The 12,782-nt window shown below is 38.1% G+C and overlaps 1 protein-coding gene across 1 annotated transcript; it reads right to left on the bottom strand.

The window, feature by feature from the left end:
• Positions 1–7,394: 7,394 nt before the first annotated feature.
• On the bottom strand, positions 7,395–9,701 carry LOC132155520 (uncharacterized). The gene is made up of 3 exons (XM_059564309.1): positions 9,134–9,701; positions 7,524–7,693; positions 7,395–7,406 (listed from the first exon to the last, which is right to left on the bottom strand). Exons 1-3 carry the CDS (start codon positions 9,699–9,701, stop codon positions 7,395–7,397), a joined length of 750 nt encoding a protein of 249 aa, XP_059420292.1.
• Between the last annotated feature and the right edge of the window lie 3,081 nt (positions 9,702–12,782).

Genomic DNA, 12,782 nt, shown 5'->3' on the forward strand with positions numbered 1-12,782 from the left:
ATGTGTCTTTACCAGCTGCGTTGAACACTCTTATAGTGGCAGGGTAGATGAAGGCATATTTGAATCCTGCTTCCCGCAGTCGCCTCCGAGCCTCTGTCGTCTCCACTCTCTTCTTCTGCACACCCGCCGAGAAATCTTGAAAAAACGACACTTTCTTCCCCTCAATATTTAGGTCGCCCAAACATCTCGCTGCTTCTAGAATCATTCTTTTGTCTTTGTAATTGTGTAGTCGCACGATCACAGGTCTCGCTCTCGGATGTTTGTCCTCGTTTCTCAATGGTCCTGTGCGATGCGCTCTTTCCAATTTGATCCGTCCATCTTTGGCACTCATTTTTAGTGTAGTCGGGATCCATGATTCAAAGAAAGCTATCGGATCTCTCCCCTCAGTGCCTTCCTTGAGACCAACAATTCTAATATTCTGCCGCCGGCTTCTGTTTTCAAGGTCCTCTACACGTTCGAGTGTTTTTTGCAGGGATGACTCCATAGATGCAAAGCGCGTTGAGCTATAAGCTTGGTAATCCTCGAGGTCGGAAATTCTCTGCTCGGCCTCCACGACTCTCTTGATCATGTTGTCCAATTTGCCCGATATTTCAGAGATTGGATCACGCATCGCCTGCAGCTTGTTTTCAAGAACCATCGACACTTTTTCGACAATACAGTTCACTGCATCTCCCGATATCGTGGTCTCACTAGAGGCAACTTGAATTGGGCCTGAGTTTTCGCCATCTTGCTCAGCGACCGTGCCCTTATTTTGGCGTGTGTTTCTTCTAGTTTGTTTGTTCTTCGAGGCTGATTGCGACCAAAAAGTGTCAAGGGACATCCTGATCATTTAATCATCAAACGTTTCTAAACTTTTGAAACGAGTGGGACGACTATTTAAAACAAAAATTCAGCTACACGGCGAGGAGCTCGGTCGAACACGTCTTGCCGCTCTCAAAGCATCACGTGACCCCCCAGCTTGATAATCTTTAAGTGATACACTCCAGTTCATCCCAGACCATCCAAGGTCTGTTCATTATGTCTCATTGTCCCGGCTAATACACACTTTCCACTCTAGCACAGCTCATCAACAGGGAGTCAGTCCTTATCTCTGCACATCCCGGAAAAGACAGCATCATGTTGCTGCCATAACACACATAACACATGCACACCATGCTGTTTGGCTTGAGAACTTTTGTACTTGACTCACACAGTAATTTGTTTTTGCTCATGTCCAGCGTGTTTATCTGTTGGGGGTGTTGGATTCCAGCAAGTATACAGATAAAAGCTTGTGAGAGAGAAAAGAGGAGTGTAGGGTTCACAATGAGGTTGTGTTTATCTATCTGTTTTTAGCGTGTGTCAGTAAGAAAGCAACAGTGACGGAGGGTGAGTGGGAGAGTGGTGATCCGCTATAATGTTTTTCCAGCAAAATGGGTGACTCATTTACATTGGGAGCATTTTTAAAAGCTGTCTGGGATTTCTGTATCATCATTGTCTTTGCCATATTATATGCAAATGCCAAACATATATTATACGGTGGCGGTGAGTCAGAACAAACTAAATGTTATTGGTGGGCTTCTAAAATAACAGCATTTTTTCTTAGCTGTAAGAGGTAAACCTATCTTCTCTACTATCTACTGCAGAAAGGCAGGTTGTTTTTTCCCTGTATAAAACAATAAACATTTAAATTTAAAGGCATCACTTTAGCCATTGTCTGGTAGTCATTGGCCATTACTGAAGCTGTATTATCAAACAGACCAATCGCATCAGGGTTTAACAAAAAAAAAAAAAAAAAAAAAAAAACCCAGAATGGTCTGTGATGAATTCTGGGCCAGTAGAGAACTGTCACTTGTCTCTTTGGGCCAATGCTGCAGGAATTGACATGTGTTAGTCTTGTAAAATTGTGTCAGAAAAACCAGTGATATTTTGCATCATATGCTATTGCTTTACAGCATTTTTTCATGAATTTATACCATTATATCCATAATAATAATAATAATAATAAAGGTAAGTTTAATGAATAAAACATTTTGTAAGGAAATTAAATGTTTAATGAATACATAAAATATGAAATAAATATTTAATTATTTTTTTTTTAAATATTTTTAAATAAAATAAACATGTCTTTTATAAATATAAAATTAATTAATCAGTCAATCTATTTTGGTGCTGCCACAAAGACAACTTACAGGGTAAGTAAAGACGACTATATATGGTCCGTGAAATTGGTGTGTTTTAATGTTGATCCACCTCTATTAAAGGAAAAATAGTCACCTGCTGTTCCATAACTAATAAGCCACTGATGCATGCATTAGAGACGGGAAAAAAAATGGTTTCACCCACTCAACGCTGTGACTCCAATCACAGTCAGTTGAATCATGTCTGTCTGCAGTCGGCTCCAACAAAAAGCTGCGAAGTGCTCTTGGTGGAGACAGCGCTGTCTGTAACAGGCTACTGACAGGGCTCAGTCAATACATGCCACAGCCACTGGAGAGAAACTAAATGAGATTTTCTCTAGGGCTCCTTTTAACTTTTCTTTTTTCCGCTCTTCCTCCCTCACTTCTTCCATCAGTAGCTTCCTCCCAGTCGCTTCCCATCCCCTCCATCTGCCGTACTGCCACTTTGACAAGCTGTCACAGTTTTCAAATAAGGAAAACATTTTGTAGGTGAAGTGTTTTTTATTTTTTTATTTTTTTTTAGTTCCTTGTCAAAGGAGACTTTATCAGGCTCAGTTCTGGAATATCTAACAGAGCTGTTAAGTAGAAGTGTATTCTGAAGTTCAAACACACATATAGGTTTGCTTTTAGCACCTCTGCTTAACGCAGTTGCTTTTTAGGGAAGCATGTGAGTGTGTAAATATGTGTGTATGCCTTTTACCTATTTAGTGCCATGGGATGATATGTTGTCACAGTGGATTTGCTGTCAACCTTTTAACTGCTGGCAAGAAGCCTGTGAGGTCTACCTTAGGGCCAGGGCTAAATTTAAGTTTGCCGCTCACATTCCTAATCAGTAGCATCAAAACAACCATTAACTGTGGATCAGTCTGCCTCTCACGACTGCCAGCTCCCAGCGGATGCCACTCATAACAGGGCCAAAGAGAGAGAATCACACAGGAGCATGTCCCTTCAGCCCATGTGTCTGCACTGCTACAAGCTAAACCTAACGATCACTCCTAAGCCCTCACTGCACACACGCATATATACACACATATGTGTGCTTGTGTAGGTAGTATACAAACAGACCAAAGCTCAAGACCACAATCATGATATGAGAACAACATGACCTGACATGCATTCCCCCGGGATCTCTGAATAATCTCTGGTCATTTTGTGCTTACAAGTAAATCTGTTATAAGTGAATTCATGCCTAAAATACCCTCTAAATTACAGACAGAGATCTGCAACTCATTAAATGCAGCTGCACATTGACTGAACTAATAACAAATCTGAAGATGGATTCACAAAACTCACATTGCAATAGTGCAATTGCACTTTGAAATAGGAAGAGATCATGGTTACCAGTGAAATTCATTTCAAGTCAAATCACGAGCACAAACTCTGGAACGTCTTCTCAAAAACACATGAAAGTTGACTGCTTATCCACATGCATGGATGTACTTGGTGCACATTTGAATACAGTACAAACATAAAAAATGGAATAGCTATTTATATCAATACTAGCCTGTTTAATTTACAAAATTTCTAAAACATTTTTGAAAATACATAAAAAACATAGCATAAACCATCTATAGTACTGTATATAAAAATTTTTATGTAAATACAGCATGTACAGTACAATTATGTACAGTATAATTTCCAATATATATATATATACACACACAGTACATATAGAAAATGATCACCCCCTTTAAAATGATCACATTTTGTTGATTTGCAGCTTGAAATGAAGATAGACACAGTTTTTGTTTTATCCAGTTGTATTTTACTTGCAGTCTTCAAGTCATTCCAAAGATTTTCAATGGGGTTTAGTCTAGGCTCTGACTAAGCCGTGCATGGACATTCACCTTTTTCACTTCAACCACCATGTACTCAGTTTTTCAGTGTGCTTTGGGTCATTTTCATGCTGGAAGGTAAACCTTTTTTCTAATTGGCAACTTTCTGGTAGAGTGCAGCAGATTTTCCTCAAGAATTTGACTGTATTTTGCCCCATCCATCTTTCGATCTATCCTGACAAGTGCTCCAGTCCCAGCTGCAGAGAAACACCCCACAGGATATTACCACCTCCATGTTTTACTGTACAGGTGCTAGTCATATAATTAGAATATAATCAAAAAGTTTATTTATTTCACTAATTCCATTCAAAAAGTGAAACTTGTATATTATATTCATTCATTATACACAGACCGATATATTTCAAATGCTTATTTCTTTTAATTTTGATGAATATAACGGACAACTAAGGAAAATCCCAAATTCAGTATCTCAGAAAATTAGAATATATCTTAAGACCAATACAAAGAAAGGATTTTTAGAAATCTTGGCCAACTAAAAAGTATGAGCATGTATAGCACTCAATACTTAGTTGGGGCTCCTTTTACTGGAATTACTGCAGCAATGCGGCCTGGCATGGAGTTGATCAGTCTGTGGCACTGCTCAGGTGTTATGAGAGCCCAAGTTGCTCTGATAGTGGCCTTCAACTCTTTTGCATTCTTGGGTCTGGCATATTGCATCTTCTTCCCAATACCCAATAGATTTTCTATGGGGTTAAGGTCAGGCGTGTTTGCTGGCCAATTAAGAACAGGTATACCATGGTCCTTAAACCAGGTACTGGAAGCTTTGGCACTGTGTGCAGGGGCCAAGTCCTGTTGGAAAATGAAATCTGCATCTCCATAAAGTTGGTGAGCAGCAGGAACCATGAAGTGCTCTAAAACTTCCTGGTATATGGCTGTGTTGACCTTGGACCTCAGAAAACACAGTGGACCAACACCAGCAGATGACATGGCACCGCAAATCATCACTGACTGTGGAAACTTTACACTGGACTTCAAGCAACATGGACTGTGTGCATACCTCTTTACCTCCAGACTCTGGAACTCTGATATCCAAAGGAAATGCAAAATTAACTTTCATCAGAGAACATAACGGTGGACCAATCAGCAGCTTTTTGTCTGTTGTCTGTTGTTCAAGAGTGGCTTGACACAAAGAATGCGACAGCTGAAACCCATGTCTTGCATATATCTCTGCGTAGTGTTTCTTGAAGCACTGACTCCAGCTGCAGTCCACTCTATAGGAATCTCCCTCACATTTTTGAATGGGTTTTGTTTCACAATACTTTCCAGGGTGCGGTTATCCCTATTGCTTGTACACTTTTTTTTATTAATGTGCTTGGACACAGAGCTCTGTGAACAGCCAGTCTCTTTTGCAATGACCTTTTGTGTCTTGTCCTCCTTGTGCAAGGTGTCAATGGTCGTCTTCCCCATGATTGTGTAGCCTACAGAACTAGACTATTTAAAGGCTTTGCAGGTGTTTTGAGTTAATTAGCTGATTAGAGTGTGGCACCAGGTGTCTTCAATATTGAACCTTTTCACAATATTCTAGTTTTCTGAGATACTGAATTTGGGATTTTCCTTAGTTGTCAGTTATAAACATCAAAATTAAAAGAAATAAACATTTGAAATATATCAGTCTGTAATGAATTAATATAATATACAAGTTTCACTTTTTGAATGGAATTAGTGAAATAAATCAACTTTTTGATGATATTCTAATTGTATGACCAGCACCTGTATTGTGTTATTTGAATGGTGAGCTGTATTGGATTGCTGCCAGACATATTGTTTGGCGTTTTATGGCCAAATAATTTAATTTTAGTCTCCTCTGCCTCAGAATCTTTAAGGTGCATTTTGGCAAAGCTCAGTCATGATTGCATGTGGCCTTTCCTAAGAGTGGCTTTTCTCTTGTAACCCTCTCATGCAAGACACATTTTGTGGAGAATTGATGATATTGTGGAGAATTTGTGATATTGTTGTCACATGCACACAATGACTACTATTTGTAGTAAATTCCTGAATCAGCTTCAGAGTTTCTGTAGGCCTCTTGGTAGCCTCTCTGAGCAATTTCCTCCTGGCTCTTTCATCCAGTTTGGAGCGACGTCCTGATCCAGGGAGGCTCGGTGTTGTACCGAATACCTTCCACTTCTTTATAACAGACTTCCATAGTTGCACTACCAAGAAATGAAACGCTCCAGGAAAGCTCTTTTCATCCTGAGCTAATCAAAATGACCACAGCTGATCACAGTTGAACATCAAATGGCTTTGTGTACCATCGAGAAGGTGATTAGCTACACCTGATTGAATTAACAAGTCATTTTAAGGAGGGGGGGGGGGGTGATCCTTTTTCAACTCAGTGATCTTTTTTATTATCATTATTATTTATTTGTATTTATTTATTTATTTTTATGACATGTTGGTGTTATATCTTTCACTTGGAGTAAATAAAGCTGAATAAAACAAAAACTGTGTCCTGAAATCTTCATTTCAGGCTGCAAAGCAACAAAATGTGATTATTCCAAACGTTTATTTCCACTATACGTTTAAAAATGTTGGGGTCAGTAATTTATTTTATTTTGTTTATTTAAAATAATCTAAAATCCCTCTCTCAGATCCTTTGATAAACTTTCCTTGCAAATACCTCACTCTCGCTTGAAATTTAAGGGGGAACAGACTTTTCTGAAGCCGGTCCTAGATTTTGGAACAGCATACCTCTGGACATTAAATCTGTGCCTTCCATTCCAGTTTTTAAATCCCGCCTGAAGACTTATCTGTATTCCTTGGCATTTGGATGAAATGTATGTTTGTGTATGTTAATGTGTTTTTTTTGTGTTGATTGTGTTTTTGCAAGTAGTCATTGCCTCTAGTTAACGAATTGAGAGGATAAGGGAGGGGAAGGGTTCCTGAATGCCCTCAGTGGTGTTTTAGGAAGGCCATCTGCTTCTGTTCATGGTTCGTTTGACAAGCTAATGGGGACAGGCAATTTGCCCTGAGAGCAACAGGTATGAAAGGACTCTGTCCCACCCTGTGAGGATAGAAGCTACTTGACTTTTTCAAGCTTATGTCACAAAAGACCCGTTCAGCAGTGTCCTCCACCCTCCTTTACTTCCTTCTTGAACTTATAACAGAACAGAACGTGAAAGAATCTAAATTCACCAAACCTGCTTGCATTTGAGCCCCAAACTTAGTCAGTGCATATGTTATTCGATAGATAATACAGGTATTTTCCTTCTTACCTTCCCAGGTGTCCATAGCTGTATTGTGAATCTGCAAGCAGTAAAGCGATCTCCCCTTGCTTCATCGAAATGACACACTCTTCCAGGGCCTTTGCATGCAAAACAGTCACATTTTAAACTTCAGGTAATACATATACAGTAGATTTTACTCTACATATACTGATTTAGTCTCAACAAGATAACTTAAAGGAAGCAATGTATATTATAAGGGTTTAATGTTATTGTTCAAGGTTTCTTGAGAGTGTTTGCATGTGTGTGTGCATGTGGCTGCCCCTCCTCTGCCTGTCTGTGTGTCTCACCTGGTTGACATCTCCCTCTCCGATAACGAAGACCAACTTGCAGTCTTTCTCCACCACAGTCCTATCCTCCAGCACACCCTGCATTTTCAGAGTGACCTCCTGACCCAAAGCCGGGGTCAGGGCAGTCTCAGGACTGGCCTGTAGCACCTTCTTCCTTAGCAAACAGTCATCTACAGGTGGGTGGGGTAGTGGAGGAAAAACAGGGGGAGGGGAAAGAGATCAACAAGACCCTAAAGTAATAATGTAACACTTGGGGATGTTCATAAAGCTGGTTGACCAAGGAGGTCTTTCTGGTTAAGCAATGACAGCAATGCTGTCATTATTTGCTCACCCTCATGTCATTCCAAAACTACATGACATTCTTACTTCTGTGAAACACAAAAGAAGATATTTTTAAGATGTTTCAATGGTTGTTGCCCATGTAATGAAAACCTATTGTCAAAAAACAACACTGAACTCTGTTGACCTTTATTATTTGAACAAAAAACATGGAGACATTTTTATTTGTTCTGAAACAACCTGACTGTGAATAAGTGACGACAGAATTATAATTTTTGAGAGAACTTTCCCTTTAAGAAGCTTTTTGGGGACATCAGCACATCAGCATCACATGCTGTAGACCAACACCCAAGACATAACATGCTAGATTCCAGCAATACAATATAAATGTTTTTTTTCTAGCTTCTATGGTTCCTGAGGAATTTTTTTACATCCATAGAATATTTCCATGGAATTAAAAAATTATTTATAGTTGAACAAGGTTCTTCAGATTATTAAAGGAGCTATGTGGAGGTTTTTACTTTAAAAAAATCTTTAAGATAGAGTTTTCATTTATACATGTATGAGCCAACCATGATTAAAAAAAAAGAATGACACCTCGACTGTCCACCACAGTTGCCTCTATCAGACTGTAGGCTCAATTGTGTGTGGAGGAGTCGGGCCCGAATTGGCGCGAAAATTCACAAAATGTGACGTCATGAGCGTTCTCGTCTACTTGGGCTTACAACCGTACGGCACGTCAGCCATTATAGTAAGCAGCAGCAATAGTGTTTTCAAATGGACTCTGCGGATGGAAAGAAGCGACCAGCCTCCAGCACAATTCAGACACCCACGGACACTCCTCGTAAGTAAAAAAAAAAAGAGCGTGCGCACTGAGAACGAGCATGAGACTGGCTGCAGTTCCTCTAACGGCCACTGGTATCAGTAACGGTTAGAAATTTCAGAACCTACGCAATGCTCCTTTAAAATGTTTTTCACACTAAATGTGGGGGCAAAATTCTGTGGTCAAAAAAAGGTCCATTGTTTTATTGTCATTAGAGTAGTGATGTACAAAGCATGTATAGTCCCATAGAGAATATTTTCAAACCAAGCAGCTATCTGTTGGTTTTCATGGTGAATGCCTGTGACCAACTTTTGCAGAAATCTGCATTGAGAAATATTTTGTCCTCATATGAAATTCTCAATCATGTGAATTTGCAAAACAACAGTAAATGTGACTGCACAGAAACGTATAAAGAAAGGTTTCTTTTTGAGCCCAAAATGTTTCTAATCTATGCCATCACTGTGAAAACCTCTTTGGAACTTAGACTTAACAATCATGTACATCTTACTTGTAATGTCCTTCCAGTCATCTGCCAGAAACATCTCTTCAAAGCTGGTGATGGTCCACTCTTCTACCTCAAAGTCTGGAAAAAGATTGTCCACTGAGCTTTCCCTTTCTTCCACTGCTTCAGTTTCCTTAAAATGAACTGTTTTGCCAAAGCTGGGAGTCTTTGTCAGTTTTCTGCTGTCTTCTGTGTCTGCTTCATTGGTCTCAGGTGGGCTGGTGTGAGAATTTGAGGAGATGGGCTCATTGGTTGGGTCGCTGCTTGAGTCATTTGCGTCTGTTGGCATGTTTCTTAAGTTTTCAACATGCTTCATCTTTTCTGCCACTTTATTATCCATTTCATTTTTTGTCTCAGTTCCTTCTTCATCCTCTTCGACTTCTACTCTTTTCTTCCCATCCTCCTTTCCTGTGATATTCATTCTTTGCAACTCCATGATTGGTTCTCGAAACACCTGCCAAGGCTGCAAAATAGCTTCTTCGCTCTTCACCTCCTGTTTGTCACTAACTGTGTTTACAGAAATCTCTGATGTTGTCTCCTCTGCTATGTCTCTACACGATGCTAAGGATACCATTTATCTCTTTTTAAAAGTGCTGAATGTCTTCCCAGTACACACCACACACCAGGTTTGTAGAAACTGGTGTCACTGCTGCTCAGCTGCCAAACCTATCAGCACCTGTATCCATTAGTGACAGTGTGTAGTATTTTCTAAAGCATGGCATCCACATGGACTCTAATAGAATTATCATGGATATGCTTCGCCACATGACATAAATCCCATTCGTGGTCAGTCCATTTCCTGTAGATTTGGTAAAAAAATTTGTCCTCGTTTAAATGTTTTGCAGGGAAGAATGCAGAAAATGATGCGTGCAATGCGTGAGTATTGTGTTGAAATGTAAAGCCCTACTGGTCAGTAGAGTTGTGTGTTGTGATAATCTGTTGGATTAGAAGAGCAAAATCTAATCTGCCCCAACGTCTGTAAGCCTCTTAATGACGTCATCACGTCGTCCCATAACGCAGTTTCCATGAATGAATCCACCAATATGAAGTCTTCAGGAACTGGTTACTTTTTTAATTATAATATATTGTATAAATAAAGTTTTTTATTTTTTTATTTTTTGTAAAAAGCAAAAAAACTAATTCTGCACGCTATCTATGCAAAAAATATCAAAATATATATTTTTTGACGACCTTTCGGTCGACGTTTCACTTGACCTTCATCAGGAATTTTATTTTCTTTTTTTTTTTTACAATGTAAAAGTGTTTTTGATCAGTTAAAAGCAACATTGCTGAATATAAAGTATTAAATTGTTTCACACAGACACACACAAACACAAATCTTGATGACCCCAAACTTTGGTGTGTATTCTTATCCAATTTACATTATATTGGCAGAACTAATTTGAAACAGATATTTGTCTAAATACCTATCAAATGTACTGAGAAAAACCTGTGCCATATTCTCATGAGGAGAACGGGCATTGACCGAACATAACACACTCTGAACACCTGAACAGGTTTTTCCAGGTTTGCAACATGCCAGGTTTAGATGAAACATCAATGAGCCATGCACAATTTCAAGACAAGACAAGCCTTTAAATGTCTTTATACATGATTTTTTTACACGATCAAATTCATTTAAAAAACAACAATTACTTACACTTGGCTGGCAATGATAACATTTAGCCTGCTTGTCCTTTCATTTAAATGTCAAAATATGGTAGTTTGTTGAGTGAAACCTAATAAACATAACATTATTGCACCGTTTAGCAGTGTGTCATTAGTGCATTCAATTTAAACTTAAATATTTAGTATAAGTACATGGATGTGACTTTATATGCAGCTTTGAGAATTTGATCTTGGTTTTGTCTACAGATGAAACACACTAGATAGTTTTATTTGTTTGCTGCATTGTCTAGAGTTTGTTGGCACTGTTTATGGCATGTTTAAGATTAACAAAAAACCACAGGACTGATTTCTTATTTAACCTGTGCCTTATAATGGAACTTAAACAGCTGTGGAGGGCTGATGTTGTTTGTGAATATCACTAAGCTGATGAGTAGTTTTTGGGAAAGTTACTTTTAAAAGTAATGCATTACAATATTGCGTTACTCCCTAAAAAAGTAACTAATTATGTTACATAGTTACTTTTTATGGAAAGTTATGCGTTACATTACTTTTGCGTTACTTTCACATTGCTTTTTAAATATGAGCAGTGCTTGATTGTTTTTAATATAAGAAGTTCTATGTATAACAAATGTAAAAGCCCTTTCAGGAAAAGTAAATTCACATCTGTACAGAACATAGGAGAAGAAGGCTCAACACTCCTTCAGCAATAAAAAAACAACAACAATGAAGCACGATTATTAGTTTATCTATTAAGTTTTTTTTGTATGGTTAAACTGAATCATCAAAGGTCAGCAGCAAAGACAGTAGTAAATAAAATGGGATTAAAACATTTGTGTTATTTAACATTTAATTATTGCAGGTTTGCATCATATTCTGAGTTTGCATTTGACTGTTTTAATAAATTTTGATAAATACTAAATCTGTTTAATCTTGTAAATTAAAAAGCAATGCGTTACTTTACTAGTTAACCCCAACACTGCCAATGACCAAGCAACTTTCTGTTTGAAACGGCACAATTGATTAACAATGACTCATTGTTCAAACTCACATATTGTGGAAGTCTTGGCATCTAGAATCTCTGCAAATGCCAAATGTAAAATCCCCAAACAATTATTAAAAACAGGTGGAAATGAAGGGAGTTTCAGAGGACAAACTCATTACAAATAAAGTCCTAATGATTCCAATCTGATCTACATTGTAAGATAATATTTCATTAATTATCTTGGATTACTTGCTTTTTACTTTTTTTTCTGTAAGTTGCTTATATTATTTGAAGTGCAGCCTGACACCAGTGAAACTCATGTACTTTAATCTCTATTTAGATCCATTCCTAATAATCTGACACTTAAGGTATGGATCTGTATGCCAAGTGCTCGTACACATCTGTGTATTTAATGTAAATTTACACATGACATGAAAGCTTTTAGAGCGTTAGCAGCATTTTTTGTAAACCACAATCTGAGGGAACATATATTGTTCGTCCAGCCGGCTTCAGGTGTTCCTGTATCTCAGACAGCCATATGGCAAGTAAAGTTTCCATTAGAGAGAGAGCTCCTTAATCCAGAGGCCCATGCACCTTATCTGTTGGGGATTATGTCTTTCCAATTAACCTAATTTCTCTATTTTTCCCCTCATTGTCCATTTCACTTCATCTGTTAGTAAACTTAAAAGGTGCAGATGATTGCATTAAGGGAATCATTTTTCTGTATGCACATTTTAATGCCCAAGCTTTTTCTCATCATTTTGTTCACAGAACACTTCTTTAATAGCATGTAATCTCCATGACTTGAAGTTGTCGCTACAATGAATTTCTTTCAGACATACCCATATTTGTTTGTTTTATCTTGGACTGATAACTGTTGTTTTTCAACTGACCGGTTTCAAGAGAATATTTTATTAGATTTGCAGATGGAAAAGCAGATTTAACATGCAGAGCTTTGTTCATACATGAATTTGAGATTTTTTTGGATGACTTTTTAATTCTGTAATATTTATATTTAATATAATTGTATTTATTGTAAGTCAT

Source organism: Carassius carassius, chromosome 13, assembly GCF_963082965.1.
Source record: "Carassius carassius chromosome 13, fCarCar2.1, whole genome shotgun sequence".
NCBI classification, from domain to species: Eukaryota; Metazoa; Chordata; class Actinopteri; order Cypriniformes; family Cyprinidae; genus Carassius; species Carassius carassius.